The sequence below is a fragment of the Heteronotia binoei genome, chromosome 4 (assembly GCF_032191835.1).
Source record: "Heteronotia binoei isolate CCM8104 ecotype False Entrance Well chromosome 4, APGP_CSIRO_Hbin_v1, whole genome shotgun sequence".
Classification (NCBI taxonomy): Eukaryota; Metazoa; Chordata; class Lepidosauria; order Squamata; family Gekkonidae; genus Heteronotia; species Heteronotia binoei.
The window spans coordinates 181,024,309-181,041,653 of NC_083226.1; the positions used below are offsets into that span (position 1 = coordinate 181,024,309).

The 17,345-nt window shown below is 47.8% G+C and overlaps 2 protein-coding genes and 1 non-coding gene across 3 annotated transcripts in view; 1 reads left to right on the plus strand and 2 right to left on the minus strand.

The window, feature by feature from the left end:
• The window catches only part of KIF24 (kinesin family member 24), an 85,458-nt gene extending 78,363 nt beyond the window's left edge, over positions 1-7,095 (minus strand). The window contains exons 1-2 of the mRNA XM_060236611.1: positions 6,920-7,095; positions 3,934-4,089 (exon numbers count right to left, since the gene is read on the minus strand). The gene's annotated coding sequence lies outside the window, so the exon portion shown is untranslated. The remainder of the gene's footprint in view (positions 1-3,933; positions 4,090-6,919) is intronic.
• A 284-nt stretch (positions 7,096-7,379) lies between these two features.
• Positions 7,380-15,726, plus strand: NUDT2 (nudix hydrolase 2). The gene is made up of 3 exons (XM_060236245.1): positions 7,380-7,616; positions 9,913-10,071; positions 15,330-15,726. The coding sequence occupies exons 2-3, from the start codon at positions 9,924-9,926 to the stop codon at positions 15,641-15,643; spliced, it is 462 nt and encodes a 153-aa protein (XP_060092228.1). The 5' UTR covers positions 7,380-7,616; positions 9,913-9,923; the 3' UTR covers positions 15,644-15,726.
• On the minus strand, positions 11,256-11,327 carry TRNAN-GUU (transfer RNA asparagine (anticodon GUU)). Its single transcript has one exon. It is a non-coding gene; the product is annotated as a tRNA-Asn (tRNA).
• Positions 15,727-17,345: the final 1,619 nt, after the last annotated feature.

Below are 17,345 nucleotides of genomic sequence, written 5' to 3' on the forward strand. Positions count from 1 at the left end.
AAACCCTGCATGTTGGATCAAAGGTATTAGAAAACTAATAAACTTGTCTGATGAAGTCTGCTTAGAGCATACGAAAGCTGACATTCTGAATAAAACTTAGTTGGTCTTAAAGGTGAAACTTGTCTATTGCTTTGTTCTATTTCTTCAGACCATCACGGCTGCCCACTTGGAGCCAGTTTGGTGTAGTGGTTAAGTGTGCGGACTCTTATCTGGGAGAACCGGGTTTGATTCCCCACTCCTCCACTTGCAGCTGCTGGAATGGCCTTGGGTCAGCCATAGCTCTGGCAGAGGTGGTCCTTGAAAGGGAGCTGCTGTGAGAGCCCTTTCCAGCCCCACCCACCTCACAGGGTGTCTGTTGTGGGGGAGGAAGGGAAAGGAGATTGTGAGCCGCTCTGAGACTCTTCGGAGTGGAGGGCAGGATATAAATCCAATATCTTCATCTACCTCACAGGGTGTCTGTTGTGGGGGAGGAAGGGAAAGGAGATTGTGAACTGCTCTGAGACTCTTCGGAGTGGAGGGCGGGATATAAATCCAATATCCTCTTCTTCTTCTTAATAAACTTGCAAACATTCTAAAGGACTAAATCTAAAATTAATAACGACTAAAGCTGTTGCATCGGGGATATTCTCATATTCCTAGAATATCTCTCTCTCTCTCTGATAAGGTAAATCGTCTCCAGGTGATCAGAGGAGACTATATCTCTCCACAGCACATTTAAAATGCTTCTCTAAAATCACAGAGCTGGAAGTGCTCATAGAGGCCATCTAGTCCTCTGAATGCAGGATCAACCTAAAGCAGAGGTGGCCAAACTAGCTTCACGTAAGAGCCACAAAGAATAAACGTCAGATGTCTGAGAGCCACAAAATGTGAACGCCAGATGTTTGGGAGCGAAGGAAGGAAGGAAAACAGATTGGGGGGGTAGGAGGGGGAGGTGGAAAGAAAGCAACTTTAAATGCATTCGTCAAGCTTCTAGCTGGCTTGGCTTGGGGAAGCGATTTAAAGAGACAAATGCCTTCTCCAAGCTGGCTGACGGTGCGGTGGAGGCTTCGAGAGATACACAATGTGTGTGGAAGAGCCACAGTTTGGCCACCTCTGACCTAAAGCTCCCCTGTTTGAAGACTGTTTGAAACAGCCACTGTTTGAAGGCTGCCTTGTGAGGGGGAGCTCACCGCCTCCCTCGGTAGCTGATTCCACTGCTGAACTACTCTTACCATAAAACAATTCCCCCCAATATCCAGCCACTACCTTTCCACCCATCATTTAAACCCACGATTCCAAGTCCTGTCCTCTGCTGCCAACAGCAGCAGCTCCCTGCTCTCCTCTGTTGTGAGCTGCCCTGGGCCCGCTTGAGGGATAGGGCAGGATATAAACCCCAAAATTAATTAAATTAAGCCTTCGGATTTAGGTGGCCAGCCTTTACATTTGCATTCCCACCAATCCCCAGAAGGTCCACAGGTCCTCTTTAATTTTACTTTCCCCCCTTATTTGGAATAATAGAATAGAATACTAGATTGTAGTGTAGCGTAATGAATAGCAGAATGTAATGTAATATGAAACAGCAGATTGGAATGTATTTCTCTGGTCTGGGGACAGGGGAGATAAACCTACACAGCCAATTGCCTTGCTTCAAAGAAGAAGATCCTGTAAGGTTGTCTCCATACTTGAGAGGAGTCGCATGGAGCATAATAGGGTCAGTTAATTGCTCTCAGCATCCCATAGTTCAAAGATACGTTGGCTCATCTATCTATGGTTTAGACACATTTATTTCCTTCATTATGTTCCCCCCTCAATTCAACCCAAACAAATGATAACCATACAAACTAAGCTTGTTACTCCTGTTGGATCCTTGAATTTGTTAAACATCTTCATTATGCTGTATGCCAGCTTCATTATGCTGTATGCCAGTTTGGTGTAGTGGTTAAGTGTGCGGACTCTTATCTGGGGGATCGGGGTTTGATTCCCCCACTCCTCCACTTGCACCTGCTGGAATGGCCTTGGGTCAGCCATAGCTGTTGTTGTAGGAGTTGACCTTGAAAGGGCAACCTCTGGGAGAGCTCTCAGCCCCACCCACCTCACAGGGTGTCTTGTCGGGGAGGAAGATAAAGGAGATTGTGAGCCGCTCTGAGACTCTGAAATTCGGAGTGGAGGGTGGGATATAAATCCAATTTCTTCTTCGCTGCTCACGCTCTACCTATATGTATGGACTGGTAATTTCCATTTCACTGTATCTGAGGAAGTGTGCATGCCCTCGAAAACTTATACCTTGAATAAAAGTCTGGACACAGCCTTTCGAAGACTTCAAGAGAACAATCATGCCCCCTTCAACCTCCTCTGCTCCAGACTCATCATTCCATTTCTAGTGGTAGGAGAAAGAAGAGCACCTCCTGGGGCATTCTTTAACCCACAACCTATGGCGAACTTCAGGGAGAGGAAATAATTTCCCCTCCTCAGGGCTTCTTTTGCAGCAAGAACTCCTTTGCATATTAGGCCCCACACCCCTGATATAGCCAATACTCCAAGGGCTTGCAGGGCTCTTCGTACAGGGCCTACTGTAAGCTCCAGGAGGATTGGCTACATCAGAGGGGGTGTGGCCTAATATGCAAAGGAGTTCCTGCTACAAAAAAGCCCTGCCCCTCCTCCTTTCTGCTCTCCCTTCAAGTATGTTTTACTCCACAACAGCCGTGCAAATAAACTCTCACGAGCGATTTCCACAAGGGCTTGACACTGTTGGGAAGTAAGCTTTTTTCTTGCTTGCTCATGGCACTGTGATCCGTTTTGTGCACCTGCTGGTGTTTCCCCAGCTTCCCTCCAGTCTTTCACAAACCTGCACAAAGCTTGGCTGGCTGTCAGGAGAGTGGGAATGTTCAGATTTTCCCACCCATGTGGCAGCCATTCCCTTCACCACCACCAGGGGGCTCTTTTGGGAAAAAAATATCAGCAAATGAATATTGTTATATTGACTGAACACTGGCAGAATCGGAATACTAGGATTTCTAGCTTCTGAACTTTCAACTTTTAAAAAACAAGTAAACCTTCTTCAAAGGGAAAAGTATAAAGGATAGCTCCGCCACAAAAGAGGTTAGACTTACGACAGAAAGGGTACATTCCCATGACGCTAAATATTGCATTTTGCAACTGGATTTTTGCTATTCGTACGCAGTAAAAATTCAGCTGCAAAATGCATTATTTTGTGTAGTGTGAATGCACCCAAAGGCGGAAAGAAAGAAAGAAAGAAAGAAAGAAAGAAAGAAAGAAAGAAAGAAAGAAAGAAAGAAAGAAGAAAGAAGAAAGAGAAAGAGGAGAGAGAGAGAAAGAGAGAAAGAGAGAAAGAATGAAAGAATAGAAGAGGAAGAGAGAGAGAAAGAGAGAAAGAGAGAAAGAAAGAAAGAAAGAAAGAAAGAAAGAAAGAAAGAAAGAGAGAAAGAGAGAAAGAGAGAGAGAAAGAGAGAAAGAGAGAAAGAGAGAAAGAGAGAAAGAGAGAAAGAGAGAAAGAGAGAAAGAGAGAAAGAAAGAAAGAAAGAAAGAAAGAAAGAAAGAAAGAAAGAAAGAAAGAAAGAAAGAAAGAGAGAGAGAGAGAAAGAGAAACTGATATTATATTTAACAATATTTAATTTTTTGAAAACTGGAAAGGACCCTCTGGTCCAGGGATAGCTGCTGTCTATAGTTGTCCCTGGGAAGAATTTGCGGGGTAAGGACAGGGGCTGGCACACAGGGCGACTCGTGATGCCAAACTGGGATCAGCACTCTATGGTTTAACTATAGAGTTTGAGACAAATCCCTCCATGTTCCCTCCACCGGCATGCGAAGCATCGGCAATGGCCGAGAGAAACTGCTGCTGCGTTGCATTAACAGCCACCGCATCCAGAAGGAAACCACAGAAACCTGTCCTGGTGTACAAACCACCTCCCCTACGCTGGCTGCATAAAAGCTTACCTATCATGGCAGGTACCAGACTCAAGCAGATGGCAGTGAGAGATGTAAGCAGTCAAGTATATTTGTCACTCGCTCTTGCGGACACGGCAGAAGATGTGTGCGGCTGTGCGACTTCTGCAGCGCTAATCACCGATCAGCCACATCGGTCAAACAACTCTGCAACAAGCACAGACTAGAAGCAAGTAGGAACTATAAAAACCGTGCGGGTGCGGATCATGCAAGGAATGTTTATTAAGTATGCAAGAAGGGCAAGTGTGTTTCCCAGTTTCTGTACAGAACATTTCAACGTGCCCCCCGCCACAAACACAGGTCCAAATTCAGTAGCGACACCTCTGCCGGGAATGGGAGCCCCTCCCACTCAAACACCACCACCCCATTTCCACAACACACCACAACCACAAAGAGTGCCTTCAATACATTAGTTTCGCCTAGAACAAAGGGCCCCAACCTTCTAAAGTCTGCAGGCAGCTATGGAATTCTGACATGGCAGGGGGCCCACAACAGCAAAATGGCTACTGCAGGAGGTGAAGTAGGCTTGCCAATCCCCAGGTCCCAGCGGGGGTTCTCCCGCTTTCCCAGGCTCCTTCCCGCCCCCAGTCAGCTGGCCAGCGGGGGAAGCCCCGCCCCCACAGTCTCCCATTGAAAGGCTTCCTCTTGGGATGGTGTGTCTGTGTTACTTTGAAGAAGCTGAGTAGAGAGGCCAATCCCTCACTTCAGAGTCGCCAGAAACGGAGGGGGGACGGGGAATGTCTGCTGAGCACTTCATTATTCCCTATGTGGAGATTGATTCTCATAGGGTACAATGGGGAATTGATCTGGAGGTTTCGGGGCCTCTGGGGGAGCTGTTTTTTGAAGTAGAGGCACCAAATTTTCAGTATAGCATCTAGTGCCTCTCCCCAAAATACCTCCCATGTTTCAAAATGATTGGACCAGGGAGTCCAATTCTATAAGCCCCAAAAGAAGGTGCCCCTATCCTTCATTATTTCCCATGGAAGAAAGGCATTTAAAAAGGTGTGCTGTCTCTGTAAATGTGATGGCCAGAACTCCCTTGGAGTTCAATTCTGCTTGTCACACCCTTGCTCCTGGCTCCACCCCCAAAGTCCCCAGATATTTCTTGAATTGGACTTGGCAACCCTAAGGTGAAGACAGCCACGAAAGGACTGCTGCAGCTTACCTTCCGTTATGCTACGGTCACAGCCAATGTTCCCTCTAAGCTGTGGAGTCTTATGAGCAAAAATTCTACTTTGTGTGCTACTGACATTAAAGTTGTGAGCAAGCAATCTGGCTACTGCATGAATTAGTTTTGCTCTGGGGCCATTTTTCCTGAGCTAAGACAAAAAAATGTGTGAGCTGCACACACCCCTGACACCAAGCCAGCCGGAACTGCATTCCTGCTCAAAAAAATGCCCTGGCAAAGAGTAATATTGCGAATATGTGCTCTCCAGTTTAGTTCTCAAGAGAAAAATCCCCTTATGAGGGCCAGTGTAACATCAGCATGAATCAATCTTTGTGGCTATTTCATTTATTTACAGAATTTGCACCCTGCCTTTAAGGCCACCAAGGCAGCCAACAGATTAAAAGCATACATACTAAAAACACATTTTGGAAACCATTGGGGGGGGGCATCATCCAACTAATTTAAAAAAAACAAAGTTTAGAAACATACAAAATATAAACACAAAACAGGGAAGGAAGGAAGGAAGGAAGGAAGGAAGGAAGGAAGGAAGGAAGGAAGGAAGGAAGGAAGGAAGGAAGGAAGGAAGGAAGGAAGGAAGGAAGGAAGGAAGGAAGGAAGGAAGGAAGGAAGGAAGGAAGGAGTGCAGAGGAAATGTCAAACAAAATAAAAAAGTCACTTGCTGGCTGGAGAATGGCAACAGAAGGGGGCAGACAAGTCTCCCCGGGAAGACAGTTCCAGAGTCTTGGTGCCACAACGGAGAAGGCCCTCTCCAGGACTGACAACTGCCAAATCACAGAAGCTGGACGCACCTGAAGCAAGCCTCCTAATACGATTGTAGTGGTTGGGGAGGTTCTTAAGAGAGTAGGCGGTCCTTCTGATATTTTGACCCCAAGCTACGTAGTGTTTTTAGGTCAACACCAGCATCTTGAATTGTGCCCAGAAACAGCCTGGGGGCCAGTGTAACAGCCAAGACTGGGGTGATATGGACCCTATAGCCAATGCCAATCAACATCCCGTCTGAGTGTTCTGTACCAGTTACAGCTTCCAGACAGTCTACAAGGGCAACCCCAAAGAGAGCCCATTGCAGTAGTCTAACACAAGGAGGCCATGCACCACAGTAACCAGATCTTTTCTGCCCAGCTGGTTAAACAGCTGGTGTTGGCAAAAACTGATATTACAGGTTGTGCTAAATCAATCATAAAATCGTCAGTTATGGGTTGCAACATTACTGGCATTTTGAGGGGCTGGACCCTGGGGAAGGGCCTCATGCCATTGAGTCCCCTTTCCAAAACAGCCATATTCCCCCAGGGGAAGTGAGCTCTGTAGTTGGAGATGAGTTGCAATTCCGGGAGATTTCCAGGTGCCCCCTGGAGTTTGCAGCCCCTTAACCCATTTACCACTATTGCACTTTGCCCACCCAAGAAAATCCAGTTGTGAATAGCTGCTATAATGCAACAACTGTGCAATAGCCAAAGATGCAGCCATAGTCTTATTTCCAGTCCCATTATTAAAAAAAATAATAATAATAAAGCTTCCAAATGATTCATTTAAACAAAACTACCTCAAAGGACAATAAATGCACACGTGTAAATAGGAGGCGTCTGAACGCCCAACGCGTGCAAAGACACCCCGAATTTTGCATTGAACGTTAAATGCAATGCATTTTAAATTCCCAGGGGCCACGACGTCATGGGGGGTAGAGAATGACGTCGCCATAGCAACAGCCAAGCTCCCCCAGCAACAGCGCCTTGTCACCACAAGCCCACGGGTTTCCCCTTCCCTCGTCCCCGTTCCCCGCTTGCGGCTTACCTCCAACACCGGGAGCGACCCTCTCTTTATCTCAAAGAAGGAAGAGGCGAGCACCACGCTCGGAATGCTCGAGCAAGGCTCCGCTGACGACGCCTAGGCCGCGTCTCCATGGCAACGCCGCCAAGCCGCTGTTCGAACGCGCGCGCCTCGCTACTGCCCCGCCCCCAAGTTGACATAAACGTCCAATGGGAAACCGGGTAAGAGGAGAGAGGAAAAGGAGGCCGAGCCCCGTCTGGCCAATCGGGTGCTTGAAATTTCCAGGGCGGGAGGGAAGCGTCAGTAAGGCGGGAAGATGACGATTCTCTTCTGGAAGGTACCGCCCCTAACATCGATTGGTTTTTTAAAAGGCGGAGCTTCGCGTCAGGGCAGTTTGGGAGACTTCTATTGGTGCACTGTCCATCAGTCATAGCTCAAGATGCAATCATATTACTATTTCTATACCTCGCTCCACCCCGCACCCTTTTCCCTTTCTTCATTGGACTATCCCTTGTCTTCTTCATTCCCTGCCTTTCAACGTGATTGGGCCAGCGAGTGGCCGGGTTGGCTTATGCATTGATTGGCAGGCTTTCAGGCCAATTGAAAAGTCGCAATCTGCTCGGGCTCCTTGCATGAGGCCCATACAGTGAAGGTGTGGGATTGAGGTTTGCAAACGCAGGGCGTGATGCGACAGCCTCTTCCTGGTCATCTTTACTTCCAAGTAAGCCCATTCATTTCAATAGTCCTTGCAAGCTCCGTGCATGGCAGATTTTTAAAAAATTATTATTAAGAGTCATAGCTGCTGCTTATGCAGAGCCTATAAATGGGTCTGTGTTGTTGTTCAGTCGCACAGTCGAGTCCGACTCTCTACAACCCCATGGACAAAGTCACACCAGGCCCTCCTGTCTTTCACCAACCTCCGAAGTCTGCTCAAATTAATGTTGGTTGCATCAGTAATGCTGTCCAGCCATCTCATCTTTTACCTTCTGCCTTTCCCAGCATCAGGGTCTTCTCCAGGGAGTGCTCCCTTCTCATTGGGTGGCCAAAATATTTCAGCTTCAGCTTCAGCATCTGACCTTCCAGGGAACAGTCAGGGTTCATTTCACTTAGGACTGACTGATTGGATCTTCTTGCAGTCCAAGGGACTCTCAAGAGTCTTCTCCAGTGAGGGCTCCCTTCTCATTGGGTGGCCAAAGGATTTGAGCTTCAGCTTCATCATCTGACCTTCCAGGGAACAGTCTGGGTTGATTTCCCTTAGGACTGACTGATTGGATCTTCTTGCAGTCCAAGGGACTCTCAAGAGTCTTCTCCAGGGAGTGCTCCCTTCTCATTGGGTGGCCAAAGTATTTGAGCTTCAGCATCTGACCTTCCAGGGAACAGTCTGGGTTGATTTCCCTTAGGACTGACTGACTGGATCTTCTTGCAGTCCAAGGGACTCTCAAGAGTCTTCTCCAGTGAGGGCTCCCTTCTCATTGGGTGGCCAAAGTCTTTGAACTTCAGCTTCAGCATCTGACCTTCCAGGGAACAGTCGGGGTTGATTTCCCTTAGGACTGACTGATCGGATCTTCTTGCAGTCCAAGGGACTCTCAAGATTCTTCTCCAGCACCACAGCTCAAAAGCATCTATTCTTCTGCACTCAGCCTTCCTTATGGTCCAGCTCTCACAGCCATACATTAATACTGGGAATACCATCGCTTTGACTATACGGACTTTCGTTGGCAGGGTGATGTCTCTACTTTTTATTATACTGCCCAGGTTCGCCATAGCTGTCCTCCCAAGGAGCAAACATCTTTTAATTTCATGACTACAGTCACCATCTGCAATGATCTTGGATCGCAGAAATGTGAAGTCTGTCACTACTTCCATGTCTTCCCCTTCTATTTGCCAAGGTGTGATGGGATTGGAGGCCACGATCTTAGTTTTTTTGATGTTGAGTTTCAAGCCTACTTTTATGCTCTCCTCTTTCACCCTCAACAAGAGGTTCTTTAGGTCCTCCTCACTTTCTGCCATTAGAGTGGTATCATCTGCATATCTGAGGTTGTTGATGTTTTTCCCGGCAATCTTAATTCTGGTTTGTGCATCATCCAGGCCAGCATTCCACCTGATGTACTCTGCATATAAATTAAATAAGCAGGGTGACAATGTACATCCTTGTCGAACTCTTTTTCCTATTCTAAACCAATCAGTTGTTCCATATCCCGTTCTGATTCTTGACCCTTATACAGGTTTTTCAGGAGACATGTGAGGTGGTCTGGTACTCCCATCTCTTTAAGGACTTGCCACCGTTTGTTGTATCCACACAATCAAAGGCTTTAGCATAGTCAATGAAACAGAAATAGATGTTTTTCTGATACTCCCATGCTTTCTCTATAGTCCAACGAATGTTGGCAATTTGATCTCTGGTTCCTCTACCTCTCCGAAACCCAGCTTGAACTTCTGGTAGTTCCCGATCGACATACTGCTGAAGCCTAGCTTGTAGGATCTTTAACGTGACCTTGCTGGCATGTGAAATGAGTGCAATGGTGCGATAGTTTGAACATTCCTTGGCATTACCCTTCTTTGGGATTGGAATATAAACTGATTTTTTCCAATCCCGTGGCCACTGTTGCATTTTCCAGATTTGTTGACATAATGTGTGCATAACTTTAACAGCATCCTCTTTTAGGACTTTGAAAAGCTCAATTGGGATACCGTCATCTCCGCTCACTTTGTTGTTAGTAATGCTTTCTAAGGCCCATTTGACTTGACACTCCAGGATGTCTGGCTCAAGGTCAGTGATTTCACTGTCATGGTTGTCAAGTTCATTGAGATCCTTCTTGTATAATTCTTCTGTGTATTTTTGCCACCTCTTCTTGATCTCTTCTGCTCCTGTTAGGTCCCTACCGTTTTTGTCCTTTATCATGGCCATCTCTGCACGAAACATTCCCTTGATTTCTCCAGTTTTCTTGAAGAGATCCCAGATAAGAGTCTACGCACTTAACCACTACACCAAACTGGTTCTCTCGTATTTGTTCTAGGTAGGACAGTCATGGCCTTAAGAGCATGCGGCTTGATAATCTTCAGGAAGCTGCGTGAGTCATCGACACTGCCATCCTCAGCTGCCACTCTTGGGAGCAATATCGAGTACCTCCTCTTGCAGACGTCATATGGAACCCACCATTGGACTCCTCCAAAAGGTAGCATCTTGGTTTTGGCTGGATCTGCAGATAGTAGGCTGCTCAGCTGATTAAGGGAGTTGAACTTTATGTTAGATTTTATATTTTGTGAGCCGCCCTGAGCTGCTTTGGTGGGAGGGGCGGGATATAAATTGAAATAAACTGAAACTTAATTTGGTCGTCTCCCTTTGAAAGGATTGACTTCTGAGCAGGTGGAATGTTTGTGGGTGTGTCAGAATTCCAATGGTGCTTGGAGGCTCAAAAAGGTTAGGGACCCTGATCTAGACTATGTGAAGAAAGCCCTACCTTTTGCTTGCCTGGAATCTGCTATCTCTTAGAGGAAAGGAAAGGTCCCCTGTGCAAGCACCAGTCGTTTCCGACTCTGGGGTGACGTCGCTTTCACAACGTTTTCACGGCAGACTTTTTACGGGGTGGTTTGCCATTGCCTTCCCCAGTCATCTACACTTCCTCCCAACAAGCTGGGTACTCATTTTACCAACCTCAGAAGGATGGAAGGCTGAGTCACCCTCCTAGTAGGAAAGGAAAGGTTCCCTGTGCAAGCACCAGTCGTTTCCGACTCTGGGGTGACGTTGCTTTCATGTTTTCACAGCAGACTTTTTACGGGATGGTTTGCCATTGAACATATGAAGCTGCCTTATACTGAATCAGACACTTGGTCCATCAAAGTCAGTATTGTCTTCTCAGACTGGCAGCGGCTCTCCAGGGTCTCAAGCTGAGGTTTTTCACACCTATTTGCCTGGACCCTTTTTTGGAGATGCCGGGGATTGAACCTGGGACCTTCTGCTTCCCAAGCAGATGCTCTGCCACTGAGCCACCATCCCTCTCCGGTATGAACATATGAAGCCACCTTCTACTGAATCAGACCCTCAGTCCATGAAAGTCCGTCTTGTCTACTCAGACTGGCAGCGGCTCTCCAGGGTCTCAAGCTGAGGTTTTTCACACCTATTTGCCTGGACCCTTTTTAGTTGAAGATGCCAGGGATTGAGCCTGGGACCTTCTGCTTCCCAAGCAGATGCTCTGCCACTGAGCCACCATCCCTCTCCAGTATGAACATATGAAACTGCCTTATACTGAATCAGACCCTTGGCCCAGCAAAGTCAGTACTGTCTACTCAGACTGGCAGCGGCTCTCCAGAGTCTCAAGCTGAGGTTTTTCACGCCTCTTTGCCTGGACCCTTTTTTAGTTGGAGATGCTGGGGATTGAACCTGGGACCTTCTGCTTAACAAGCAGATGCTCTGCCACTGAGCCACAGCCCCATTCATGGCTCTCCAGGGTCTCAAGCTGAGGTTATTCACGCCTACTTGCCTGGACCCTTTTTAGTTGGAGGTGCCGGGGATTGAACCTGGGACCTTCTGCTTACCAAGCAGATGCTCTACCACTGAGCCACCGTCCCTCCTCTTCAGGAAGGAAGGCAAATAGATGGGGGAGGGAGGGAGTGGTGGAAAGAAAGCAACTGTAACTTTAGATGCATTCTCCAAACCTCCAGCTGCCTTGACTTGGAGAAGTGATTTAAAGAGAGAACTTTCTTCTCCAAGCTGGCCAACGGAGCCGTGGGGGCTTCGAGAACCACATAATAAGTGTGAAAGAGCCACAATTTGGCTACCTTGGTCTGAAGAAATAGCTCAAAACTGGAGTCCAGTGGCACATCGAAGACCAACAAGGTTTTATTCAAGGTATAAGCTTTCGTGCGCATGCAGAATTAAACTTTGTTGGTCTTAAAAGTGCCACTGGACTCAAACTTGGTCCCCGTTGAGAGTGAAGATGCTTGCTGTTCCAAGGTAGCATCATAAGTCTTCAGCCCTGTGGCATTTTGCTTCCAGGAGTCCATTTGTGGGACGTAGCTCATAGGAGATCCCAAATGAGAATCCTCGACCGGCTGCTATGTCCAAATATGTTTCAGAACAAGAGCTGTGCTTTGAAACGTTATTTCTAGCGCCTGCCCTTTTCTTAGTCCTCACGTGGTCGACTGTTTATATTCCTGTCCAGAAGATGTTCATGAGAAACTAAAATCTGGCTTTTCTCAGGAAAACCAAAGGCCGGCTTCAGGACAGGTTATATTTATACCTGACTTCGTAATGAGGTAGAAACAAGGAGACGGTTGAGGGGGATTTCATGCTACTGTCTGCAGATTTCTTGCTTCTCTCTCTCCCTCCCTTCCTTCCTTTTTCTCACCCAAAATTAGAGGGCAACAGATCCTTTCTTTTATCGAACTGGTGTGCTCTGTGTTTCTGTAGAGATAATTTATTTTATTCATTTTCTTTCTAGCCCACGTTACTCCTCAACTGGGACCCAAAAGCAGCTTACGTTGTTCTCCCCTGCTCAGTTTGCTGCAGACTCTTATCTGGGAGAACAGGGTTTGATTCCCCCACTCCTCCACTTGCAGCTGCTGGAATGGCCTTGGGTCAGTCATAGCTCTCATAGGAGTTGTCCTTGAAAGGGCAGCTACTGTGAGAGCTCTCTCAGCCCCACCCACTTCACAGGGTGTCTGTTGTGAGGGGAGAAGATATTGGAGATTGTTAGCCACTCCGAGTCTCTGGGATTCAGAGTGAAGGGCAGGATATAAATCCAATGTCGTCGTCGTCTTCTTCTTCTACTACTACTACTACAGTTTTCCATAAGGTGTCATGATCTGGGGCCTAGAGGGCAAGGAGAGACCTGCCTAGTGAGGCCTAGAGGGCCTGAGGAAGCCTACCTCAATTGGCTACATCTCCCAGAGCTTCTGGGAGAGCCCTCTCAGCCCCACCCACCTCACAGGGTATCTGTTGTGGGAGGAGAAGATATAGGAGATTGTAAGCCGCTCTGAGTCTCTGTCCTTGAAAGGGCAGCTTCTGTCAGGGCTCTCTCAGCCCCACACACCTCACAGGGTGTCTGTTGTGGGAGGAGAAGATATAGGAGATTGTAAGCCACTTGAAAGGGCAGCTGCTGTGAGAGCCCTCTCAGCCCCACCCACCTCACAGGGTGTCTGTTGTGGGGGGAGGAAGATATAGGAGATTGTGAGTCGCTCTGAGTCTCTGTCCTTGAAAGGGCAGCTGCTGTGAGAGCCCTCTCAGCCCCACCCACCTCACAGGGTGTCTGTTGTGGGGGAAGGAGATAAAGGAGATTGTAAGCCGCTTTGAGTCTCTGATTCAGAGAGAAGGGCAGGGTATAAATCTGCCGTCTTCTTCAGTTTTATCATCACAACAGCTCTGTAAGGTAGACTAGGCTGAGGATATGTGGCTGACTCAGGGTTCCCCAGCAAACTTAGTATTTATGTGTTGATTCAATGCATTGTGCCCTGACTCTCTCCCCAAGGATGGGGGGCAAAGCGGGTGACATCATTGGCCTTGCTTCTGTTTTGTCCTTATGACACACCTTGTTAGGCAGGTTAGGCTGAGAGTGTGAGACTGGCCAAGGTCACCCAGCAAGCTTCCGTGGCAGACAGGGGACTCGAACCCGAGTCTCCCAGATCCATGGCCAACACTCTAACTCAGGTCAAACATGCAGCCCGAGGGCCAAATTAGGCCCCCAGAGGGCTCCTATCAGGCCCCTGAGCAACTGGCTGTCATCGGCTTTCTTCTCCCTCTCTCTTGATTCCTTCTGCATAACAGTTTGCTTTCCAAGGCCTGCTCAATCACACAGGAGCTACAGAGCAAAGCCTCTGTTTTCTCCATTGGCTGAGGCTCCTCCCTTGGGGAGAAGTGGGGAGAGAGGCAGAGCTTGTTTTTCCAGGCTCTCTCAATCACGCAGCAAAGCTACTGAACCAAGTCTCTCTTCCTTCTTCCTGGGGAAAGAAGGAAAGAGCCAGAGCTTCCTTTGTCCAGTTCCATGGATCCCATGGGAGAAATACAAAGAAAGCACCTTTAAGACCAATGAGTGCTAATGTTTTAAGGTTTTAAAATATATATATTTAATTGTGTTTGTCTGTATTCTTTATAAAGTTTATATCTCTGTTACCTAATCTTAAATAGATACACACATGGCTGGCCCAACAAGGTCTCATTTCAGATCCGGCCCTCATAACAAATGTGTGAGATACCCCCCTGCTCTAACCATTACACTGCACTACTGGCCAGAATTGTTACTAATTTGTGAACCAGTGGTGTCAAACCCGTTTGTTATGAGGGCTGGATCTGACATAGAATCATAGAGTCCTAGAGTTGGAAGGGGCCTCCAGGGTCATCTAGTCCAACCCCCTGCACAATGCAGGAAACTAACAAACACCTCCCCCTAAATTCACAGCATCTTCATTGCTGTCAGATGGCCATCTGGCCTCTGTTGAAAAACCTCCAAGGAAGGAGAGCCCACCACCTCCCGAGGAAGCCTGTTCCACTGAGGAACCGCTCTAACTCATAGAATCATAGAGTTGGAAGGGACCTCCAGGGTCATCTAGTCCAACCCCCTGCACAATGCAGGAAACTCACAAACACCTTCCCCTAAATTCACAGGATCTTCATTGCTGTCAGATGGCTATCTAGCCTCTGTTTAAAAACCTCCAAGGAAGGAGAGCCCACCACCTCCCGAGGAAGCCTGTTCCACTGAGGAACTGCTCTAATTCATAGAATCATAGAGTTGGAAGAGACCTCCAGGGTCATCTAGTCCAACCCCCTGCACAATGCAGGAAACTCACAAACACTTCCCCCTAAATTCACAGGATCTTCATTGCTGTCTGATGGCCATCTAGCCTCTGTTTAAAAACCTCCAAGGAAGGAGAGCCCGTCACCTCCCGAGGAAGCCTATTCCACCGAGGAACCGCTCTAACTCATAGAATCATAGAGTTGGAAGGGACCTCCAGGGTCATCTAGTCCAACCCTCTGCACAATGCAGGAAACTCACCTAAATTCACAGGATCTTCCCCTAAATTCACAGGATCTTCATTGCTGTCAGATGGCCATCTGGCCTCTGTTGAAAAACCTCCAAGGAAGGAGAGCCCACCACCTCCCAAGGAGGAAGCCTGTTTCACTGAAGAATCGCTCTAACGGTCAGGAAGTTCTTCCTGATGTTGAGCCGGAAACGCTTGATTTAATTTCAACCCCTTGGTTCTGGTCCTACCTTCTGGGGCCACAGAAAACAATACCATCCCATCCTCTAGATGACAGCCCTTCAAGTCCTTGAAGGTGGTGATCCTAAACAACGTAAACAGGATCATAAACGAGACCTTGTCAGGCTGGGCCATCAAATTCTTGGGGGGAGCCATCATGTCCCCCCCCCCCCCCCGCTCAGCCCGCTGAGGCCCTCTGTCTGCTTTTCTGAGCCCTGTGTGTTTTCTCTTTCCATATCAGGGCATGTCGATCCAGGGGAAGATGACCTTCAGACGGCCCTCCGGGAGACCCAGGAGGAAGCGGGGCTGGACACCAGCCAGTTCACCATCCTAGAAGGCTTTAAGAAGGAGCTGAACTACACCGTTAGAAGCAAGCCCAAAACGGTCATCTACTGGCTGGCGGAACTGAAAGACAACAACGCGGAGATCAGACTCTCTTCGGAGCACCAGGCCTTTCGCTGGCTGACCCTCAACGAGGCCTGTGAGCTGGCTGGGTATCAGGACATGCAAGCCGCCATCCGGGAGGCCCATCAGTTTCTGTCTTCCCGGGCGTGAACGCTCCGCGGGGATCGGAGAAAGCGTTTTTAGAGGAAACCTGGGCTGCTAATCCCGTAAGAATAAAACACGGAATGTCAGAACACGCAAGCCTCTTCCTAACAAATACAGCATTGATATTGATATTGGCCAGGTTTGCAGATGACACTAAATTGTTCAGGGTGGTGAGAACCAGAGAGGAATGTGAGGAACTCCAAAGGGATCTGGGGAGGCTGGGCGAGTGGGCGTCAACGTGGCAGATGGGGTTCAGTGTGGCCAGGTGCAAAGTAATGCACATTGGGGCCAAGAATCCCAGCCGTCTTCTTCGTCTTCATCTCCTCTGGACCCATTCTAACTTGTGTATATCCTTCTTAAAATGTAGTGCCCAAAACTGAACACAAGACTCCAGGTGATTCTGTGCCGCTAGCATTTTGTTGGAGGGATCCACATTAAGAAAGGCAGGCGTGTATGGGACATTAGATTCCCCCTTGAAAAAAAAAATTCCATTCAGCATTAGACATATTTTTTAATTTTGAACTGTGTCTAAAACAAACTGCATTTGGATGAAGGCATAGGCTGACCGTAAGCGACCGCTGCAGAATATCAGGCTGAGTTAGTGGGGTCCGGAGCAGAACCGAAAGGCAAAAGACAATGATATCACCTTCACACGTACACACACACACACACACACAGAAAAAATGTCTACCAACACCTCTCACAGGAAACCCTTAAAGTTGTTCTTTCAGGCTTCCGTTCTATTGAGCTGATGTTATTACTCCACAGTGTTGTAAGTATCCTATCCTTGAAAACTGCATTATTTTTTGCATTCATTCATTTTAAAAAAAGGTAAAGGTAGTCCCCTGTGCGAGCACCAGTTGTTTTCGACTCTGGGGGGACTGCTGCTTTCACAACGTTTTCACGGCAGACTTTTTACAGGGTGGTTTGCCATTGCCTTCCCCAGTCATCTGCGCTTTCCCCCCAGCAAGCTGGGGACTCATTTTACCGACCTTGGAAGGATGGAAGGCTGTGTCAACCTTGAGCCGGCTACCTGAACCCAGCTTCTGCCAGGATCGAACTCAGGTTGTGAGCAGAGCTTAGGACTGCAGCTTTACCACTCTGCGCCACAGGGCTCTTGTTTATATCATTAATTTATATCCTACTTTCTTTCCCACTTGGGACTCAAAGAGGCTTAGAAGACTGTTCTCCCCTTCTCTGTTTCCCCTCAACAACAGCCCTGTGAGGCAGGCCAGGCTGAGAGTTTGCGACAGGCCTGAGGTCACCCAGCAGGCTTCCGCAGTATCCTCCGTCTCCCATCCAAGCACTGACCCTACTTCACTTCTGAGATCTGATGAGATCAGGCTGTATCGTGCTGCCTTCCTTCCCAAGTGGGAATTCAAACCTGGGGCACGCAGTCTGCCACTCTATCCGCTACTTTACGCGGGCTGTCACAAACCTGCTAGTTCAGGGGTGTCAAACTCATTTGTTATGAGGGCCGGATCTGACATAAATGAGACCTTGTCGGACCAGGCTGTATGTATATCTATGTAAGATTGGGTAGCAGATATATAAACTTTGAAAAGGACACAGACAAACACAAATATATCTATATCTATCCATCCAGGGAACAGGGCAAAGGAAGCTCTGACTCTTTCCTTCATTCCCCAGGGGACTGGGGAGGAGGAGCCTCAGCCAATAGAAGAAAGGGACTTGGCTCAGTAGCTCT